General features: G+C 40.3%; 3 protein-coding genes and 1 non-coding gene across 4 annotated transcripts; 2 read left to right on the forward strand and 2 right to left on the reverse strand.

Moving 5' to 3' along the window:
- Positions 1–4,228: 4,228 nt before the first annotated feature.
- ACRALDRAFT_212130 (uncharacterized protein) lies at positions 4,229–5,027 on the reverse strand (the record flags this gene model as incomplete). The annotated part of the gene is made up of 7 exons (XM_071023830.1): positions 4,229–4,276; positions 4,341–4,456; positions 4,504–4,621; positions 4,680–4,707; positions 4,791–4,831; positions 4,864–4,977; positions 5,001–5,027. 7 exons carry the CDS (start codon positions 5,025–5,027, stop codon positions 4,229–4,231), a joined length of 492 nt encoding a protein of 163 aa, XP_070872854.1.
- Positions 5,028–10,720: 5,693 nt separating this feature from the next.
- On the forward strand, positions 10,721–13,278 carry ACRALDRAFT_2110357 (uncharacterized protein; the record flags this gene model as incomplete). Its single annotated transcript, XM_071023471.1, has 3 exons — positions 10,721–10,874; positions 10,949–13,082; positions 13,140–13,278. 3 exons carry the CDS (start codon positions 10,721–10,723, stop codon positions 13,276–13,278), a joined length of 2,427 nt encoding a protein of 808 aa, XP_070872855.1.
- A 249-nt stretch (positions 13,279–13,527) lies between these two features.
- ACRALDRAFT_212128 (uncharacterized protein) lies at positions 13,528–14,196 on the reverse strand (the record flags this gene model as incomplete). The annotated part of the gene is made up of 6 exons (XM_071023829.1): positions 13,528–13,635; positions 13,699–13,708; positions 13,771–13,847; positions 13,913–13,945; positions 14,021–14,124; positions 14,184–14,196. 6 exons carry the CDS (start codon positions 14,194–14,196, stop codon positions 13,528–13,530), a joined length of 345 nt encoding a protein of 114 aa, XP_070872856.1.
- An 8,978-nt stretch (positions 14,197–23,174) lies between these two features.
- ACRALDRAFT_t242 lies at positions 23,175–23,249 on the forward strand. Its single transcript has one exon. It is a non-coding gene; the product is annotated as a tRNA-Val (tRNA).
- The last annotated feature ends 431 nt before the right edge of the window (positions 23,250–23,680 follow it).

Below are 23,680 nucleotides of genomic sequence, written 5' to 3' on the forward strand. Positions count from 1 at the left end.
TAAAAATTAGTATATATATTAAAACCACTTTTTATTTAATCTTAATATATCGGGTTATTCTATATCCATAGCTATATGATTTATTCTTATTTTTTTAACGCATAATAGCCTTAGCGTATATAATATTTCAGGAATAGATATATAATATTATAAAAGCATATTATACTACGTGAATATACGTATTATAGAACTATTAGAATTATAGCAAAGTGAATATTATATAAGCCAGGGAAAAGACATAGTATTAAATGAAAAACATTAATAAGACTAATTTCAAAGATACCCTATATAAATCATTATTTTAAAATCATTAAGTTACACTATAGGCTTTGAGACTAATAGTTCTAATTCGGGAAAGTATAATGTGATTCTATAAATAAGATAATATGTATATATACTAATAGCTATTTATAAAAGGAAGCTACTCTATAATAGTCCTAGAATAACGGCAAGTATTATAATACTAGATATACGTCTTTCTATATAAATAAGTGTAATAAGACGATCGTAGAGCCATCAGTATATAATTAGACCGATAGCTAGGTATAGACTACTAATCTGAACCTATATTATTATAGGTATTAAGAGATATACTTTAATACCTTAAGTTAAAGTCTTATTTAAAAGTCAGCGCTTAGTTAATAATAATATAACGACTACTCTGCGATTCAAACCTATGAAGCCTTTTCTATAATATCCTTTCCTTTACTAAATTCTACGGACTTTCCTTTTATTATAATAAGTTTAATAATCTATAAGGCTTTATTTAATACAATAAGCAGTTATATAAACTAGACTTATGCTATGGCTTATTAACTAGACTTATAGGCTTTATAACTATCGTATCCCTTATAATAAGATTACTATTATAGATTTATGAATGTATATAGTTTATTTAAATTAAGTGTTTATAGTACCTAGTATAAGAATAGCTAGTTATAGGATTATCTTAAGCTATATTAGATAGGATATATACTATTAAAGGTATCCTTATATATATATATATCTAATTATAAATATATATAGTATATTATAGCCTATTTAGGATATAGAAGATATACTGATTTAACTCGTATATATCGTTTAATATATAGAAAAACTATACTAGAAAAAGTGTAATTCTTCCCCTTATATTATAAAATTGCATTACAAATTACATGTAATGTAATGTAATGTAATGTGATTTGTAATGTAATTTTTTTAATGCTCTGATTCTGGCCTTATAAGCTCTATAAACAGTTCTACCCCCTAAGCTATAAGGCTAGCAGGCGTCGCCTTTAGAAGAGGTTCGTTAACCTCGCTGCCTAACTAGAGAATGGGCTCGAAGTATACTATTATATATCTATATATATTAGGCGGTGAGTCAGCCTTATATTACGGGCCTTATTCGATTATATATATATGTAGTAGGCAGATCTGATTTATAGTATCTGCTGGATCTTCTTCTGTTAATTAACGTATCTCTTCCTTTAAGGCTTCGAGGCTCTCGGTAAAATACTCCCGTTTATTAAAAAGGATATTATATATATGGATAATACCGTTACTTTTAAGGCCAGGCACCTAGATACGGTCAATCTTAGTTAAATCGTAACTAACAAGATAGCCGATATAGGATCGCGGCGTTAGTCGGTTTTAAAGCTTACCGGACTTAGTTAGGGCTGCTCGGGTTATAGAAAAAGCCTTATAGTCGTAGGCTTAAAGGTGAGCTAGCTACGGCTTATGTTAATAAAGGACTTTAAAAGAGGTCTTCTAACCGAGCCGTTATTCAGACGTTCTATTACATACATAAGCGGTAGATAGGACGACTTTAACCTATAGAAAATCAGGTGATCCGGAGTAGATTCATATAGCTTGTACCTTAACTATGATAATAGCCCTAGATCTTTTAGTATTACCATTTTAGGCGTGAGTCTCTACTAAAAAGAACTTTGATTAGGTACTGATTTCCGTAGTTAAGCCCTGTATTTCAGGTAGTTATATTAGTTTATTATCATACTTAAAGACCCGTACTTAGCAGCTAAACTAGCACTAAACTTATCGGTTAAATTAAGGAAGAACTATATAGATCTCGGAAGCCTTCTTCGACATTATAATATAGCAGCTAACGAAGCCGCTATATCGATTTGTGAAGAATATAGTCTATATATCACATTCTACAGTTAGTTTAAAGTCCGTAAAGTCGATCGTCTATTTTTCGCCGGCGTAGCTAGGAGGTATTCAGGTCCGCTAGCTAATTTAACGCGGGATTTTAGATTAGACGTAGGCATTATAGTCTACTATGCCTAGCCCCTTTAGTTTAACGCCCTATAACTGCTCTTCTAGTTACCTGATTATATTAGGGCTAGTATGCCCTAAACGAAGACACTATACATTACTGTCGGCCTAGCTAGCTTTTCTTTTGATCGGTTTACGGAGAGAGCCTAGAAACGTAGTAGTAACAGGGGCGGTAGTAACTAGATAAAGCTCTATAATAGTTTAATTATAGTGGACACTTAGCTTATAAATGATTAATCGATCGCGGTACCTAATATAATTATTCGGCGGCTCCTCATCCTACTCGTAACCGTTTTAACGTATCTTCTTATTAGATACTAGGTTATAGACGAAGTCTTCGTAATAGATTACGTCTTTTAGCCGGAACTTAAACGGGCCGGTTGTTCCTTCTATTCGTATAATAACGTCTCTATATCTCTTAATCGGGATAGCTATACCGCCGGCGATTATAATGTTACTAGGGCTGGCCGGTCTATAATCCGTAAAGCTGCTTCTATGATAGAAAATAGAGGAGGTAGCACCTAAGTTTAGTATAATAGACTCTTATAAAGGATATACGGTAGCCGAGAGGGCGGCCGCCGGAGCCTTTACTATAAACCCGCGTGACTCTATATCCGTATATAATTACGCCTCCTCTATACCTTCGTTATTATTATTGTCACCGGTCTTTTCTTTCTTATTAGGGGACTTAATCCTTTCTATATCGTCTTATAGATCCCGGGCTATCTTAAAGGACTTCTCCACAAGTCTTCTACTAGGGTCGCTAGCGTGGAAGCCTATTAGCGCTAACTCTACGAATAATATCTAATAGCCTTATAGATTGTAGCTGCGTCGATAATATACTGGATATTCGTCCTTAAAGACGAATTACGTACGCTTAGAGCTTATACAGTTAGCTAATATCTTTCCTCTAGGGTAGCCGTTACGGCCTCGCGGGGCTCCCCTACGCTCGCTCCTCTTAGCCCTCTATAGCCTATTATTATCGTCTCTTTCCCCTAAGTTCAGAGTCTAGAAGGCTATAGCCCTAAGGTCATAGACGGGCCGAGTAATATTAAGCTATTATTCTGCTACCTTCTTTCTTTCGGCGATAAGGGTTACCGCCGTTACCATCTTAAGGTCTAGTACGGCCTCCTCTATATCTACCTAGTTACCTAGGGCATGTTATATAGCGTTAAAGAAGTCGTTGCTTTGAATGTCCCAAGGGCCACTATAAATCCCGACGTTATAATCGTTTTAGAGCAGGTTCTGCTAGTCGTCTAGCCAGACAGCCACTTTCCTTAGGTTATTAGGCGCCTTGCTTTTATATACGTCGTAGTTCTTTAAGGAGTCCTTTATACGGGTCCCGCTATAGAGCGCGGCGTCGGCTTATATAGCTATAAAGATCTCTTCCGGCATAGTGCCCTTTATTAAGGCCTTCTGTCTCTTCGCTGCGATAGACTCTTTAACCTACTTAAGTATAGCTTTAATGCCTTTCTAGTAAGTCTCGTAGTTCTTATAATCTTCTTTATATCGGCAGTAATCTTCGGTATAGGCGGCCTTGCCGATAAGTTAGCTTAGAAATATTAATAGGGTATCTGTATATATTAGCGACAAAGGCATAGAAGGTAAACTTGGGATAGTTGCCTTATTATGGGTAAGGGATAAGATCGTTAGGGTATAGAAAATCCTAGACTCCGTTACTATAGGCTCTGACTTTATAGAGGCGCCGCTATAGCTTCTAGTCTTTATAGCTCGTATAAATAGCTAAGTTCGAGGTTATAGTGGTTATAGGTATAGGCAGCTCGGCGTAAATAGCTTTAATAGGTTATTAGATAAATAAGACTCTTACTTATTATATACAGCGTATCACTTAAAGTATATTATTAAGCGATCGATCTATTAATTTAATTAACTCTATAGAAATCTCCGTTCTATGTACTAAAATCCTGCCCTTGTTCCTGCAGCAGGCCTACTCCTATTTTCGGGCCCGGAACAACTCGTTCCGAACCTGTTTCGGGCCAGTCTATGCAACAGTGCCTACTTTGTACAACGTAGGCATCCCGGGAGTCAGCGGGAAAGGATAGCACAGTGTCCATTTTTCGATCTTTCGCGCCCCGGACCCACACATCCCCGCCCCATCCCATTCCTCTAATATAATTGCTAGCGGCGGAGAACGGCTTCTCCCCGTTAACAGGGATGGTAGCTTAGGCCGTGGCTGGCATCTGTATCCATTCAGGCAGTCTTATTCACGAGGTGCTGAGGCCAGCACATCCGGCTTGCAGTTAATCGTGTGTCGAGACGAGGCCGCTGTGGTCTTCAGTCCAAACGGGTCGTTGTAGTTCGGCCACAGCTCTAGGTTGTTCACCGACTAGAGACAACAGCAGACCGCTCTTACCAAGTTAGCTCATGCCAACTGTCCTATACACATGTATCCCGCTCAAACTGGGGTGGCTCCTCATGCGCCATGTCACACCCTCGAGTCAGAGCAGCCCGCAACCTATTGCTTTTAGAGGATATCACTGTCAATTAGCTGTTACCCAGATGCTTCTTCCGAAGCATACATTTGGAGAAACGCGGCCTAGGTCATTACGTTGTATACAACGTAATTACGTGACGAGACGAAAAAATTTCGAGCCCCTTTCTTCTCCCTTCCGTCTCCTTGCTTCCCTGACCTGGGCTCCCCGGGTCCCTTGCCAATGCCTTTAAATTTGTACACCCCAACCCCTGTTTAATTGTGTGTGGTGTACTTGCGGATCCAGATAAACCAATAGCATCGCGACAATAGGCGGCTAGAGTACAAGTAGATACATTGAAAGCAGGGCGTTTTCTATGTACACCCCAACCCCTGTTTAATTATGCGTAGTGTACTTACGGATCCAAATACACTAATAGAATCGCGATAAGGAGCGGATAGAGTACAAGTAGATACATTTAAAGAAAGCTTTTTCTATATAAAATACAGGGTCATCGATGTACCAAACCAGGGGGACGAAGTATCCTATCAGTATAACTTATAGCTCCTTAACACTATGGCATTGACTCGTCCTTATTCTCTTTTTGGAACTGCTCGGGGACCGGACAGTTATTTTAGCTGGTATTTTCGTAATTCGAACCTGATATTAACTGGGGATTAGAATCGCACCCAGGATTAGTATACGAAAAATACGTCGTATATTATATTATAGGTGCTATTAGTAAGGGTATATTTCTTAGACCTTTTTGAATTTCCTAAAAGGGTAAACCGCGAAAGTATCTTTAACATAATAAAACAGGGGTTATATAGTAAATGCAGGGTTCTAAACGTATAAAGCCAGGTAGACTGAGTGTCCTGCTAGTCCACTTTATAGCTCCTTAATAACTTGGAACGTGGCATTAAAGTACCTGATGTCCTTGTCCTCGTTTGCCCTCGTCCTTGTTCTCTTTTGGGGACTGCTCGGGGGCCGGACAGTTATTTTGGCTGGTATTTTCGCTATTCGAACCTGGTGCTGACTAGCGATTGGAATCGGATCCAGGATATTAATATAATATACGAATACGTTATATAACGTATATACGTTGTACGTTATATATACTATAGGTTCTGTCCTATTAGTAAAGGTGCGCTTCTTAAGCCTTTTTGAATTTCCTAAAAGGGTAAACCGCGAATATACCTTTAATATAATTAAACAGGGTTTATATAGTAATTCCTCTGTTTATATATACAGTATACGTTCTATATACTATAGTTTACTAGGGTACCTAAGTATAACGTACACTCTAACCTCTGTTTAACTGTCTGTAGTGTACTTGCGGATTCAAATAAGCTAATAGTATCCCGATAATGACCGGAATGGAATACAAGTAGATACATTGACAACAGGGGTTTTTCTATATAAAATACAGGGGTTTAGATATACTAAACCAGGGGGACTCGGTATCCTATTTATCTACCTTATAGCTCCTTAACGAGTGAGTAACTGACCGCGGTAATCACTCTATACCTAGGAACTACCTCCTACGCAGCGTATATTATACTTTATACGGCTGCTTTAAATATAAGGCTAGTATAGGGGCCTTATATATTATATATTATATATTATATATTATATATTATATATATATATATTAATTAGATTATATAAGGCACGGGTATATTAGTATAGGTACGTTTCGAGAGGAATTATTAGTTATCTATTTTGGTAAGTAATATAAGTACCTTGAATATAATTAAATAGGGGTTAGACTATATACTCTAACTCCTATTTAACTATCTATAGTATACTTACGGATATAAATAAGCTAATAGTAGCACGATAATAACTAGAGTAGAATATAAGTAGATATATTGATAATAGGGGTTTTTCTATGTAAAATACAGGGGTTTAGACGTACTAAACCAGCGGGACTCGGTATCCTGTTAATCCACCTTATAGGTCTTTAACGAGCAAGCAACTAACCACGTTAACTACTCTATACCTAGGAACTGTGTCTTACGCAGCGTACGTTATACTTTATACGGCTGCTTTAAGCGTAAGGCCAGTATAGGGGCGTTATATGTTATATTATATATTATATATATACATTATTAATTAGATTATATGAGGGCCCGAGTATGTTAGTATAGGTATATTATAAGAGGAATTATTAGTTGCCTATTTAGGCAGGTAATATAAGTACCTTTAATATTATTAAACAGGGGTTAGACTATAATATAACTTAGTACGTTCCTAACTAAAACGGCGCTAATATACGTCACTTCTAAATACTTCTACGGCCCGTACTAACTAACAAGGGCCCCTGGCTGCTATAGATACTGTCTCCACTAGGTTCCGAAGAAACTAATCACGAGCCGCGTCTAGGCTTATTAGACTAATAAGCAACCGCGTTTAGATCTATATTATATCGCGTAACTATGCAATAAAGAGGAAGGAGTCTAAGAAGGAACGTACTCCTTTATACCTGCCCTGTCTTATTAGCCCTAGCTGACCTACTTATAGGGGCTTAGTGCTTAAATAGGTGGAAATATATACTAGTAACCGTGATATATACCTACCCTCTATTTAATTATATAATAGGTATATTCTCTGATTACCCTTTTAGGTAGTAGAAAGCTATTCGAGAAATATACCTATAATAACCGTAACACGTTATAGCCCGCGGGAAAATATATATAATATAGGTCCAGATAAAGAAAATAAATATAACTATTTATAACGTCTCCCTACTGGCTTTATACTTAAGGCAGCTATATAACGTATATATATATATATATATAATATATACTATATAGGAGACAGTTCCTATAGAGCTATTTATATTCTTAGTTACTTGCTTGCTAAAGACCTATAAAGAGGATTAATAGAGTATTAAGTCCCCCTGGTTTAATATATCTAAACCCCTATCTTTTATATATAAAAAGCTATATATAGTCTTAATATATTTAGTTATATCTCAGTCTGCCTATTATCGTAATATTCTTAGTTTTATATAGGCTCTATAAGTACACTATTATATAATTTAATATAGGTTATGGTGTATATATATATATATATATATACTCTATTCTACTACTAAGAGCGCGGTCGGTAGATAATAAGTATTACTATTATAGGTTAACCCCGTGGATATAATCCGGTAGAGCACCGGATCTTCCGACTAATTATATCGCGTCCCTAGTAGGTCGCCGCTATATTATGTCTAGGTTATACGTATCTACAGAGATTTCTCCGTTTCTCCCTTTTCTCCCTAGCTTTAGATAAGTTAATTATTCGGCGTTACTTTATAAATAGCTCGTGACTAGCCGCTTATAATAACATATATACACACTCTATACTAATTTCGCTCTACTACAAATTACTTTATATATATATATCTAGGATCTAAGTATCCTAGACTAACTATATAATATATAAAGTACCTAATCTTATAGTATATCTACGAGTATAACGTATATAGGTTATATATTATATTAAATATATATAGTAGAAATATTCTATATTCCTTTCTGTCTATCTAAGATCATTCTTATCTATGCTAGCTTTACGATATATATATTATATATACTGGTATCCCGGAAAACCCTATCCGGTATCTGGTATAGGCCTTATCCTTTTAGGATAGGTTGCCAAGGCATATTTTCGGACACGAAATTACACTCTGGGCGTAAGGTCGCGGTACATCGTTATGTCACATTGTAATATACAAAGTAGTAGACATGCTTAAGTACCTATATATCTCTCGGGTATCCTCCTAGCCAAATATAAGTCGGATTCTTAGTATATATATCCTAAGACGTAGCAGGCGCCGGATAGCGTGTGTCGTATAAATAACGTATATAAAATTAGCAGTAGATCTGTTGATTTAATTGACTCTGTTGATGTAGTTGACTCTAGAATCTGATCTGCTAGAAGATCGGGAAAAACTCTGCTCTTAACCCTGCAGGCAACTCGTACGTATCTAATCTCGGCCCTGAATAACCTGTTCTGTCCCTGTTTCGCGACTCTATGATATACCGGAGCCTTACGCCTAGAGTCTAATTTCGTATCTGAAAATATGCCTTAGCAACCTATGCTAAAAGGGTAAGGCCTATGCTAGATACTAGACAGGGTTCTCCGGGATACCAATATTTATATGTTATATATACTGGGTATATCCTTATACCCAGCTACTTCTAGAGTATATTCTATAAATATACGTTAATTAAGATATTAGCGATTATAAGTATATATACTATTATAAAGAAAGGTATTTAGACTATATAGACGAATACGTTATATATCTTATATATACTATATAATCCCTGTTTAATTTATTTAAAGCTATATTCGTAGTTTACCCTTTTAGGAAATTCATAAAGATTTAAGAAATATGCCTTTACTAACAGCACTCATAAATAAATATATAATATATAATATATATATAATATAATATATACCGTATTCGTATATTATATATTAATCCTGGGTCCTAGTCCAATTAATCTATAGTTAATATTAGGTTCGAATAGTAAAAACACCAGCTAAAATAACTATCCAGTCCCTAAGCAGTCCTACAAAGAGAATAAGGACAAGTGCATTAGTTACATTAATGCTATATTATTAAAGAGCTATAAGTTAGACTAATAGGATACTTAGCCCCCCTGGTTCGGTATATCTAAAGCCCTGTGTTTTATATAGAAAAATACCTGCTTCTAATGTATTTACTTATAGTCTATCCGCTTATAATCGTGATACTATTAGTGTATTTAGATCCGTAAGTACACTGTATATAATTAAATAGGGGTTAGGGTGTATAACGGTATATATACTATCTAACCCCTATTTAATTATATTAAAAGTACTTATATTAGCTGCCTAAATAGGAAGCTAAAAAATCTTCTAGAAACGTACCTATACTAACACACCCTCGCCTTTTATAATCTAATAAAAATATATAATATAACTATCTATAACGCCCCCCCTACTACCTAGTTAGCCTTGAGTTTAAAGTATATAACGTACGCTGTGTAGGAGGCAGTTCTTATAGAGATATTAGCATTGCTGCTTCAATGACTTCAGCTTATTAAGGAGCTACAAGGTGGACTAACGGGATACCGAGTTACCCTGGTTTAGTACATCTAAATCCCTGTATTATATATAGAAAAACCCCTGCTCTTAATGTATCTACTTGTATCCTACTCTGCTTATTATCGTGATACAATTGGTTTCTTTAGGCTCCGCATGTACCTCTTGACACAATTAAACAGGGGTTGGATGGTAAGGAGGGGCTAGGTGCTTGACGGGATCCAGTTTCGCCGTGCAGGAGTCTCAGCTTCCACTTGATACACATGTCAGTTACTCGCGTAAGATGACTACCTACGTGGGTACCTAGTAATTAAACATAACGCGCACGGTATAGATACAGTACCTCCGCTGACCAAGGAGGTGGAGGTTGTCTTGCCCCACGCACGGCATCTCCTGCGAGGTGCACGGTGGGCCGGCTCCATCCCACTGGGCCTCCCCTCCTCTCCCCCTAAGGAAATGTTCCCCTCCCATCTCTCTCCATCCCCTCGTTTTCCTCCCCTCTCTTTCATGACCCATCCTGTGCCTCATCAAAGCAAAAAGGGAAAAGAGAAAGAAACGGCACCCGGATTTCCCCTCGCGACTAATCAATATCAGCACCCCTCATCGTTGCCCAAAAGGAGGCTGCTTTATACCTGGCTCGGCGCCATCGTTCAGAGACACATCACCTATCAGATCCGATATCTCCCATGAAGTTATCCCAGATGATCTCAGATTCTCGAGAAGCCACCCTTTAAACGCCACGGGAGGAGAGGAGCGAGGCTCGCTATCACTCCGGCTATCGCGTGTTGTCGTTCTTTCATTGCCCGTCACTTCGTCGCCTCGGATAGTTTCTATAACCATACAGTCTCTTGGTCACCGTTGATACCATCCTTCACCATTTGAAAATCGAAACGTGTCAGTTGTCCGAGTACAGATCGGCCTTCAACATGCCTGGCGCAAGCGTTGCGGTTCTCTCTCCTTCCACGTCTTCAACTACGGTTCCGCGAAAAGCGAATTCCGCTCCGGAACGGAAATACTCATGCAAGTTCTGTCTTCGAGCCTTCTCGCGGAGCGAGCACCGATCGAGACATGAGCGATCTCGTAAATAAAAACCTTCCCCTTCTAATCATTTCGTCTCTCTATAGACACTTTGCTGACCTGCGTCTGTTGTGCAGACACCAAGGAGCGCCCTTTCAAGTGCATGAAATGCCGGAGCACCTTTGTGCGCCGAGACCTGCTGTTGAGGCATGATCGGACAGTACACGCAAAGGACGGAGGAATCCCTCTCCACAGCGACGGTAAACGCCGATCCGGTCCCAAGGCGCGTGCTATCGGCGGGCCATCGAAGTCGCCCATCGCCATTGACGCAGCGGCGCTCGAGCAGATTGAAGCCACGAGTGATGGCGTCTTCGACGTGGAGACGGCCGCAATGCTTGTAGCCGATCTTCACCACAAGGCCACAGCTGCTATGCGTTCTAGGAATAGTCCTTATGAAGGCGATACCTCCGCGCCTTATTCGCCCCACGGACATGACATTGTGGAGCCGACCGTCACATACCCGTCTGGCGCCATTGCGCTTCCTCAAGTTCAATGGGACAGCTTCATATCTCAGTCTACCATTCAGCCCAAGACACATTCCATCACTTCATGCGCTTCAGGGTCCATGGATTGCCGACAATCTTTTAGGAGTTCAAGCACCTTGCAGCCTTCTGCTTCGCAACTGCCTGCCGCCAACAACCGGAGTTGCAACGGTCTAGTTTCAGCTCTCCAATCAATGATTGGGTCCCTGCCTCACTCGGCCGCGAGCACTCCTAGACCTCATAGCCCGCATTTGCCGCAGGATGACACTGCTTCGTTCGTCGTCCCTAGCATCTCGAGTGACGAGGAACGGAACTTGCTTCTGGACAGCATCCGATTAAGCGACTCCGAACATGCTATTCCAGAGGGCTTCCGGCTGCCCAGTCTGGGGTCGCTGAATCGATATATGTCGACGTACTTTGGCCTGTTCCACCATCACTTGCCGTTTCTCCACCCCGCTTCATTTGAACCAACCAATGTGTCACCAGCCCTTTTCCTAGCCGTCCTCAGCATTGGAGCTCTGTATGCGTTCGACCAAGACCAGGCATACATGCTTCACATAGGCTCAAAGGTTCTCGTTAGCCAATTTCTGCAGAACAAGGAGAATTTCAGCTCGAGGAAATGCCCACTATGGACAATGCAGAGCTCCTTGCTGAATATGGTCTTCGCCAGCTGGAGTGGTGATCCCAAGGGCCTTGAGTGGGCCTGCTCAATTAAGAGTCTGTTGGCCAACATGGTGGCTGGGAACAGGTACGAACTTAAGCTCAGGCAGGAAGCCCGCGGGGGTTGTCAGCCAAGTCGTGCCGAGTGGATTGAGGATGAAGGTTGTCGTCGTACTTACTATGCTGTTTACATTTTCTTCGGCCTACTCACACTCACCTACAATCACACTCCAGCAATCAGCTTCAATGAGTTTGAGGACTTGCAACTACCGTCTTCTGAAGCAATTTGGAATCTCAAAGTGGCAGACGAAACAGTGTGGCAGGATCTCTTGAAGGCGACATCGGTCGCCACTTTCATTGAGGCACATGAGAATTTATTCCAGGGGGAAGCACTGAGATACAGTGCATTCGCAAGCCGCATCATGATCAATGCTCTCTTTCTTGAGGTTTGGTATCACAAGCGCAGCCCTGAAGCCTTGCAAGATGTTGTGACGGAGTACAAGCTGCGGCTCGCCCTGGAGACATGGGAGAAATCGCTCGAGCTCTGTGATGCAGAGACGGCCCCCGTACCCCTCAGTGCCCCTCACAAGGGCCACCCCCTCATCTTTAATGCAAAGGCATTGCATCGGAACGCCCGAGCCCGTCTGGAGGTCGATCTGAAAACTGTTCAGGAGGCGCTCCGATATCACGATTCCTATGAGGTCGCGGCGGCCATGTCGAATGCGCGAGACCGGGTCAAGCGGTCGACTGAAATGGTCAAGATCATCCAGGAATGCTACGACTGCATCGAAATTGCCGTGTTGCAAGGGGTCCGCTGGGTTGCTCGAACCTCACCAACCAATTGGAGTGTCGAGCACGTCTTGTGTGGACTGGATCTCATGATAACTCTCTCTTTGTGGCTATACCGTCTGGAACATGACGAAGAGCGTGCCACGGAGGAAGAAGCAGGCATGTACAATAAGGTGCGACGGCTCTTTGACAGAGAGCTAGATGGTGCGCACGCACCGTCGCTGAGTTCGATCGTTGCTCGTCTTTGGGGCTCCATGCTGGACGAAGTCGTTGTGTGGGGGTATGTATCATGACCTCCTTCCCGTGGGTTCGCGTCATCATTCTAACAATATGATAGGATCACTAGACTCATGGGCGAATCTTTTCGCCTTCACTCTCAGGCCCTTGTCGGCTATGTCGACGACATGGAAGCTTCCTCCAGCGTTTCTACTCCTTCGATGATCTCGCAGGGGGCTGATGAGGATAGCGTGTACTAGTTGGATACCACGACTGATGACTCGATTTCCTTTGTTCTTGGTTCCCATGGAGTTGGATTTTCCCTACATACGCTCTCATCACTCTTGATTGGCGCTTGGGGATTCGGTTCTCATCTCGTCCACCCAAGTTTTGCCGGGGATTGCACCGATCGATGATCCATCCGGACCCCGACTTTGAACTATCTCCCCTCTTCGTGCAGGCGCAGCATTGACACGTTCTGTTCGCCTATATTTGATTCTGACACCATATTAATGGACAGGCCGAGGATTTGAGATGGCCGCATTGCAAGGACTTGCGGTGCGCGAGGTAAGGCCCAGAGAATTACGGCGCAGGCCACAGCACACCCCGATCACTTTCTATGTGATCTTGTTGGCAGGTCCAGGAAGGGGTTCGTGGTTTTGGCTCTCTTTATCTCCCACCGTTCTCATTCTTATTTCCACTTCTCTTTCTTATCCTTTGTATTCCTTTTTTCCCCTTCTCCTCGCAACCACTCATGGCCTTCATGGTCGTATGTGGCTCGTATATGTTTGTCTGGCTTATCAGTCTCCTTGTTCAAGATACGTTCGTCCTTGTTTCTCATTCACTGGCTTATTTTTTTTTTCTTTTCTCGTTTCCGACCCTTCTTTCAGATACCTTGTTCGATATCCAGATTGTATTGCAGAATTCCTGGGGTTTTCAAGCTCTTTTCGGTTCCTAGTACGCAGTTGCGGGGAGGACTTAACGTATAAGACGTATACGCACCCAAGAGAATTTACCGGCGATGGATGGAACGTTCTGAGGCATAGGCATATGCGACGAGCATGTCCAATGAGGCTGGGGCGTGTTCACAGACGGCAGCATCCTCCCTCGACCACACAACAGTGGTTTTAATAGGAGCGTTAAGGGAACCTCTGTACCTAGTGACAAAGTATCGTCATAGCTTACTTCTTGGGACTCACTGGGGAGACCTCGCGTTTTAATAGAAAGACCTTATATGGAATCTTTCTATGGGGCCATAATAAAGCCGCCAAGCTCACTAAGTATCCTATATAATTGAGTATCGTGGGTCTTAGTAAGTAACGAGTAAATTATCCCACTAACGTATACCTACGCGTCTTTGTATTTTTAATACTATTAACCTATTAACTATATACTTTTGTTAAAGATAGAGGCCCGTTATTCCGACTATACTACTTAGTTATTCCGACTATAGTTGTAATTAGACCTAGTCTTCCTATTTTTTTATTTTTATTAATCACTATCTTAAATCTAGCTAGGTAGTATACGAATACGTCGTTAACCTTTATCGTTAATCTACGTCGTTAATCTACGGAATAGGAGGCGGCGTGTTCGTTGTCTCGTTATAGGAATAAGATAGCCGTAGGCGTGGGCATAGGCGGCGCGGACAAGGAAGAGGAAGAGGCCCTACTATTATTGTAAACCGCGTATAAGTTAAGATACGTAATTAGGCGATCGATCTATAGATTTAATTAACTCTATAGAAATCTCTGATCTGCATGCTAAAATCCTGCCTTTTTCCTGTAGCAGGCCCACTCCTAATTTTCGGGTCCGGAATAACTAGTTCTATACTCGTTTCAGGCCAGCCTATATAATATACCCCCCTAACTAATCAGCTATTTAATAGCTGCGTAGTTAAAGTTATTTATATATATCTTCTATTAGTATATTCTCTTTTTCTTTAATATCTATATGGCTTTTATTAAACTTCTTTTTTAACTCCTTTAGATAATCCGGTAAGGTCTCTCTAGCCTATTTATATAGAGGCATCCCTGTATATCTATTACCCCCACTTATTTCCTGAAACTTGTAAACTTTTCTCTAGACAGGGCCTTTATTAATCTATCTACGATTATTTTAGTATTTACGATATAGCTTACTTTAATTCTTCTGATATACTATGCCTTTTATATCCAGCTATTATATATATCTATATACCGTAGACGCGTATTTAGTGTTACGATTTTTACTCTTATAATATAACACGTATCGTTTAACTATTATGGTAGCGTCTCTTTAATTATAGTTTACTAAATATCACGCCTATCGCCTTTAATAATCTCTTTAGAAATATCCCTTCCTTCACACCTTATATAAGCGATAGCAGCTCCGCCTTTATTATTAACGTCGTGGCCGTTACTTACTTACTAGCACGCTAGGCTATCATACCTCTAAATAGGCGTATCGCGAAGGCCTGTCTACTTTTACTATTAATTAAGTTCTCCGTAAAGGACGCGTTTATTAATAGTTTAATAGAGTTGCCTCCACCTAGTTCTAGATCGTAGGTCGGCGTCGCTAATAGATATCGGGTTAAATAATCGGCTACCTTATAATACTAACGACGTAGGTTAGCGTTAAATTATCTCGGGTTAACCCCTCGAAAGTATAGTTCCGGTATAAGGCCGGAACCGCTAATCAGCACGTAGATCCAATGCTCGGACCTCGCGCTGTCCTTACCGCGGATTCGTATAAACCTAGTAAATCCTGCACTTCTTTATAGACCTTTTCCTTTCCTTTCCTTAATTCTAGTAAATATAATTATTCGGCCTTACTTAGTGCGACTAACCTATAGCCAGCCGCTTATATAGCTAGAATTTAGCGAACCCTACGCGCTGCGTTAGTATAGACTTAGATACGAATACGCTATTAGGCGGCGGCGGTCCTATAAACCCCGCCGAGCTAGCTAAATAGACGGATAGAAGGATTACTAAAGCTATTAATATAACGCTCGGTCCCTTATAAGAATAGATAGCTTAATAACGAGAGCTACTCTAACGACTTATAAACGGTTTTATAAACGCCTAGGTCCTATAGTAACCTACCCCGAACCTCGCGCCTCCTTTAAAGGGAGCTCCTATAAATATACCTACGGAGTCGGTAATAGGCCCTCTAACCCTAGTAACCTCTGCTCCCCCCTAGATTAAAGTCTTATAGGAACTATATAAACTATATCCGCTATATACTAAGCCTTTACTATACCGCACAAAGTTTAGTAAAAGGTAAATAGAGTACGCTACCTAATCGTAGTAAATACGTGATAAGCTCCTACTAGACGAATACTTATTTAATAACCGAGCCGAAATATAATATTATATTAACTTATACCTAGAAGGTAATACCTAGTAAGTAGTATTAGCCTTCTATACCGTTAGGGGGCCGGGAGGTACCCGCGACCTAAAGTTATTCCTTACCTATCTAGACCGTATATATAAGAACTAGAACGAATAGCCTTATATAGCCTTTATACTACGCTCCCTTAGATAATATAAGGAATAAACCTTCGCGTAGTTCCTACTAAAATTTAAGAAATAGATCGCCTAAGCAGGTAATAGCGAGTAGGTAGACTTAGCGAAGATCACTTTCCTAAAAGGAGCCCTGAGCCAGAAGCTATATAGCGCCTTAGTTACCGCGAAGTTACCCCACGACTATCTAAGCTAGGTTACTAAGGTCTAGAGTATCGCCTAGAAGCTAAAAGGCCTACGCCTAACTAGCTAGAATACTTATATACTAAATTAAACCCGGAACTAAAAGACGGACACCGATAAAGATATTATAATAAGCGGAATTAATTAGGTCCGGCCTAATATAACTATAAACCGACCTCGCGATAACTAGGAGTACTAGGGGTATAGGAAAAAAAGATATATCTATATAAACTATAAGTCCCGAGATAAGGGCTTAAAGGCTAAGGGCGCCCGCGTAGCGAAGGTTTAGGCCGGGGATAACGATATCGCTATAAGCTCGGATAGTTTAGACGATAAGGAGTCGGAAAAAGAATAGCTCTAATATAAAAACAGGCATTAAAGCTAATAGCCGCTTTATAGTAGGAGTAACAGGCGTTTAAATACCTAGCTAGCAGCAACTTAGCCCTAATATTAACGCGAGTAAATAAAAGATATATATATACTCTTATAGATACGGGTTATAATTACTATACTACTATAAATAAACGCTTTACCGAAAGACTTTAGTTATTATTAATTAATAAAAGAAAACGACTACTAAAAGGATTCTTAGATACGTTTAAGCCGGCTACTAACACCGGGATCGCCGCGTTTAAGCTTAAGATTAGCGGCTATATATAACGAGTCTTCGCCTATATAATAAAAGGACTAGATTAGGATATATTCCTAGGGAAGCCGTGGCTAGAATATAACGATATTACGTATTACGCGAAGAATTATAGGTTATACTACGGAGTCGCCGATATCGACTTACGACTAGTAGGCGACAAAGAACTAGCCGATATATAAGCTATCCGTGAGGTAAGGCTAGTCTCGCTATCGGTGTTTATAGCCACGATATAATAAATAAAAAAAGGGTTAAAGGGAAAAGAAAGAGACGAGTTTAACGCCTTAATCCGTGCCGTTAGTATACGGGATATCGATATGGCCCTCCGTAAAAAGGAACTAATAGACCCTTAGGACTATATCCCTACGAATATACTATAAGAGTTCGGCGACGTCTTTACGCCTAATAAGGCTAACGACTTACCCCCTTACCGACTAGGCGGTAACCACGAAATCACCCTAAAATAGATTTCCGATAAACTTAAGCCGACCTTATTATAAGGACCCCTTTATAGTATATTAAGGGAAGCGTTATTAATACTCTAGAAAACGCTTAACGACCTAATTAATAAAGGATTTATATAAGCTAATAGCTTAGTAGCGGCTATGCCGGTCCTGTTTATAACAAAGCCAGGAGGCGGGTTACGCTTCTATTATAACTATAAAGCCTTAAACGCGATTACCTAGCGTGATCGCTAACCCCTTCCTCTAATTACTAAGACCCTATATAACCTAGCTAGCGCTAAGTGGTTTATAAAGCTTAATATAATCGCTGCCTTCTATAAGATCCGTATAGCTCCCGGATATAAGAGTAAAATAGCCTTTAGGACGCGCTTTAGTCTTTTTAAGTAGCTAGTATACACCTTTAAACTAAGCGGTATACCCGCTACCTTTTAACGCTATATTAACTAGACTCTATAAGAGTTCCTTAACGACTTTATCACGGCCTATATCGATAATATCCTAATCTACTTAAGTAGATTTTATAAGGACCACGAAGCGAAGGTCCGACTAATACTATATAGGCTTATAGACGCCGGCCTAAACCTAGACCCGGCTAAGTATAAGTTTAGCGTGATAATAGTAAAATATCTAGGCTTTATCGTTATACTAGATAAGGGAGTATCTTATAACCCTGAGAAGTTAAAGGCTATCCGCGACTAAGAGGCTCCTACCTCCGTAAAGGGAGTATAAAGCTTTTTAGGATTCGCGAACTATTATCGGATATTTATCTATAACTTTATAGGTATTATAGCCCCCCTCTCGGCACTAATAAAAAAAGATCGGCTTTTTAGGTGGGGGGCCGAAAAAGATACCGCCTTTAAGGAGCTAAAACGACTTTTCTAGATAGAACCCGTCCTATAGTTATAAAACCCAGACTATAAAACTATATTAAAGACCGACTACTCGGGCTATACGTTAAGTGGTATCTTATCCTAGGTAAATAACCTAGGATATCGCTATATAGTCGTATACTACTTATATAAATATACCCTAATAGAGTATAACTACCTTATTCACGATAAGGAGATATTAGCGATTATAAGCTATATACTCGCCTAGAAGGTAGAACTAACTAGCTATAAGTAATTCACGATATTATCGGACTATAAGGCTCTTAAGTACTTTATAACTAAACGGTCCCTTACTAAAAGGTAAAGCCGCTAAGCCGGTAAACTAGTCTAGTTTAACTTTATACTAGAGTATCGGCGAGGTATAAAGAACTTCGTAACGGATATACTCTCCTGTTACGAATAGGATACCCTAAAGGATAGTTTAGATAACTAGGAATAAGGGCAGGTAATTTAACTAATACCTAACTCCGTGATCCCTAAAACGATCCCTAAGCCAGTAATATAGAGGATATTTATTAAACGTATATTTAAAGTAAATAAAGACCTTTAACGACTTTAGGATAAAACTATAACGACTAACCCCTAATACTAAGGGGTCCTCGCCGCGAGTACTATAAAAGCTTATAGCTTCGACCTATCCCTTAGGCTACGGCTATAGATCGCGGAATATTCTCTTAACCCCACGGGATATATAACCTTCTAGGATCGTCTTTAGGTTCCGAGCTCCGGAGAAGACTCTCCGCTAAGGGGACGCTTAGTATAAGCGATCCACGACTCTATTATTAGCGGCTACCCGGGTAAGGATAATATAATTACTATAATAGCCTAATAATTCTTCTAGCCCGGTATAAATAAGGATATACGGGAGTTTATCCGTAACTATAATCCGTTTAATAAGAGTAACTAATAGCGGAACGCGAAGCGCGGACTATTAAAGCCACTGCCTATACTAAAGCGAATCCGTAATTACCTCCCGATAAACTTTATAATAGACCTGCTACCTATTAGCAAGGGCGGGGCGTGGTTCTTATAGGTGATTATAGACCGGCTAATAAAGTTAGTAATATTAAAAGCGATAGAAATAATAAAAGCGGAGGCCTATATAGAACGCTTCCTAAACTACTATTTTAGGTTCCACGGTATACCCTTCTTAATTATTAGCGACTAAGGCTTAAACTAGAGCGGGAGGTTCTAGTAATATTTCTATAAACTTATAAAGATTAAGTAGCGACTTAGCACGGCTTACTACTCTTAAACCGATAAAGGACCCGAAAAACTAAACTAAGATATCTAGGCCTACCTTTATACCTTTATATACTATTCCTAGCACGACTAGTATTACTTATTACCCGCTATATAGTTATTGCTTAATAGCAGGAAAAGCTTTATAACCTAGCTAAGCCCTTTCTTCCTAGAATACGGGTTCTATATCGACCCTATCCAAATCTATAACTCTTTACCCGTATACCCGAAAAAAGCCGCCACTTATAATCTACTAAGTCGCTTATAAGGGGCTATAAAGTTTATATAGGCAGGTATAGGCTTAAAGTAACTATAGGATAAGGAAACCGTGAATAAACGGCGACTCCTGGCGGAGCGCTTTAAAGTAGGAGACCTTGCCTAGCCTTCTATAGCTAACTACTCTATGCCTAGGCCTTTAAAGAAACTAAGCTAGCTATACTAAAAGTATAAAGTAATAAAAGTAATTAACTCCTATATCGTCGAGTTAAATATACCCTCGGGGATATATCCTTATTTCCACGTCGATATCCTAAAGCGAGCTAGCCGCGACCCCCTCCCTAGATAAGTTATAACCGACCCCTAGCCCGAACCGATCCAGGACGCCCTTTATAGTAATAAAGAGTAGGAGGTAAAAAGTATCTTATACGTATAGAATACACGGCGAGGTCGTGGCGTATAATATAAGGTATTAGTATACTGGGCAGGATACGCAGAACCTACTTAGGAACCACTAAACGCTATAAAGGATACTATAGCGTTAAACGTTTTTAAAGCAGAATATAGCCCCGCTAATAAGAATAACGGGCCTTTATAAGACTATACTATAAGGAATACGCGAAGATAAGGAGACCCTGATATAAGGGAAGGACGACCTCTAGCTATAAGTTAATTAAAGGGGGGGAATTTACTAGCCCCCTTACCGGTTCCTAAAAAGGCAGATAGTGCCTCCGTAAAGGACTTTAATTAGCGGTATTATTACCCGAGCCGCCCTTATTACTATTACTACTATTACTAATAATAGGATTACTACCCCCCTAAAAGGCTGCGAGGATACCCTCTAGGAGGCGCGTTATCGCGGCGCCCTAGTCGTAAACCTCCTAGCGAAGGGCCTTTACCTTATAGCAGAGACCCTCGCTATTATTAATAGGGGCGGGGGCGATATTAGTAGTAGTAATAGTAGCGGCGGGGGCGGGGGGCTCCTCGGATAATAAGGCGTAGTAGTCGCTATAAGCTAACTTAAAGGCTTTACGGAGCTAGACCAGAGTTAGTGGCGACCTTAAAAAAGACTTGGGAATACTTATATTATCGTTATCTGGATTATCGTGTATAACGCGGCCCGCGTCGGCTATAGGATAGCGGAACTTAGCGGCGGCGGGGGGGAGCTAAGAAGGTTAGTCGTGACTATTTAACCTATAGATCGTAAGGAACTTACCGGGCGGCACGTATAAGATCCTATAGCGTATTTATAGTACTTGGGTTTTCTATAGGCTACACCAGGCCCGGATTAGTTATAATATATTTAGTTAAATTTTATCTTAATACCCGTAATATAATCGGCGTAGGGGCGGTAAAAGTCGTTATAATAATAACAAGGAGGGTAGGCCGGGCCGCGCTATTACCCATTAAGCGTGGCAGGTTACCGGAGAGTTAGGAGGACCCTTATAGTAAAGTATAAACTCCTATCGTACACCTCTTTATTACCGGGACGCTTACTAGTATTCGTTATTATAGCGATAGCCTCCTCGGCCACTTCCTTAATAAAGGGGGAGGGGGGGCGGCGGAGGGGGAGGGGGCGGCGATATCGCTAACAGCTAATGCCTTTTTAACGGTGCCCTTACGGGTATAGCGGGCGCTATAGCGAGGGGCGGATATCTAGATATACTTTATTAGCCGCGACCTAGTAGGATCGGCGCGAGGACTTATCGGGAGACTTATAATAGTTAATTAAATAATTAAAAAACGGAAATTATTAGATTAATAAAAAAAAAACTATAAGGACAGAGCGACTACGCCGCGAGTTAGCGAAGAACGATACGGCTCTTAGCACGGAATAGGCGATAGGGCTTGTTATTAAAATTAACGTTATAGGCTTATTAAAGAAGAATTAACTATAAATAGAAAACTAAGTAAAGCTACGCTTATACTACGATATCGAACTATAGAATATAATAAAAGCCTATAAAGCTATTTATTATAGTAGTTTATAAATAAAGAAGAAGCAGTAACCGGGCGTTTTTAATATAAAGAGTAGGCGCTTAGCGTAACGTGGAACGCTAGCGATTTAGGAGCAAAGTCGCCGCGAATTCCGCGCGACTCGAATATACCCGATATAAAGGAGGATACACGCCTCCCTCGCGACACGTTTAGGTAAAACGGATTCGGTCCTTAGTTATTATGGCCCTGGGGGGGGGGGGGGGGGGGTAATATCACGGGTTAACCCCTTAAAAGTATAGTTCCGGTATAAGGCCAGAACCGCTAATTAGCACACAGATCCGATACTCGGACCTCGCGCTACCCTTAACGCGGATTTGTATAAACCTAGTAAATCCTGTATTTCTTTATAAACCTTTGCCTTTCCTTTCCTTAATTCTAGTAAATATAATTATTCGGCCTTACTTAGTATAACTAACCTATAACTAGCCACTTATAAAATCCATAGAGTCACGATACTATAAACGCGATATCGGGGTATATTATTACTATAGTATATAAAACGGATCTTATTTCTTATGAATAGCTATTAATAGTAGCGGACTTCCCTTTATATAGTAATAGGTCTATTAGCTTTCTAGGGCTTATAGGCTTATAGTTAAATATAGTAGATAATAGATATTATATCTTTATAATATAATCGCGTTATAATAACTATATCTTCTATAATAGGCGGTCCCGAATAACCTTAATACTAAGGAACCACTATAATAGCTGCCCACCGTATTAGGTATAGTGCTTCTAGAGGCTCGCGGTAGCTTATTCTATCTTTTCCCTAAAGTCTTCCTTGAGACCGATTATAATATCGTCTATATAAAGGAATATAATTAGCCCGCGGCGTATAAAGTAACAGGGCTTCTATAGTACTATCTTAACTTATCTCCTAATAGTATTTTTATAATATACTTTTACTATAATACTAGAGACTCCCGTAACCTATATAACGCCTTCTTTAATAAGAGTAATTAACCCGGTACCACGGTCCTAAGTAGGAAATATATATATATATATATATATTATGCCTTTATAGTATAGTGGTGGTATACCTAGAACACGGTTAAGGTGACCGGGTCGGTTCGAATCCGGCTAGAGGCGCACGTAAAAGAGGGAACCCTTTCCTTTTTTACGCTACTCGGATCCTGTTTTAGAGGGCCCTTATCTGCCTTAGTATATACGATAAGGGTTAAATAGGGGGCCTATTAGGCCCACCTTCCGCCCAGCTTCGCTAGTTAATAACAGGTGCTACGGGGGAGTTAGTCGCCTTACCGTGGAAATAAGAAGACGATACCGCGCTGTCCCTAAGCGCGTAAGTAAAATACGCGACGTCTCTTGCACGATATAGAGGCAGCCTCTTACTCTATTACGTAAGCGTTCTACGTAGGCATATAGCCTGCGTTAGCTCTACCTATAGCCATAGAAAGAGTAAAGGAAGCTTAGGGGCTTTAAACCCTAGGAAGCGTATATATAAGTCGCCCGTAAATAGGCCTATAGGGGTTAGCCCTAGGGCACACAGAAGGCGTATAAAA

Source organism: Sodiomyces alcalophilus (assembly GCF_042370955.1).
Source record: "Sodiomyces alcalophilus JCM 7366 unplaced genomic scaffold ACRALscaffold_7, whole genome shotgun sequence".
Classification (NCBI taxonomy): Eukaryota; Fungi; Ascomycota; class Sordariomycetes; order Glomerellales; family Plectosphaerellaceae; genus Sodiomyces; species Sodiomyces alcalophilus.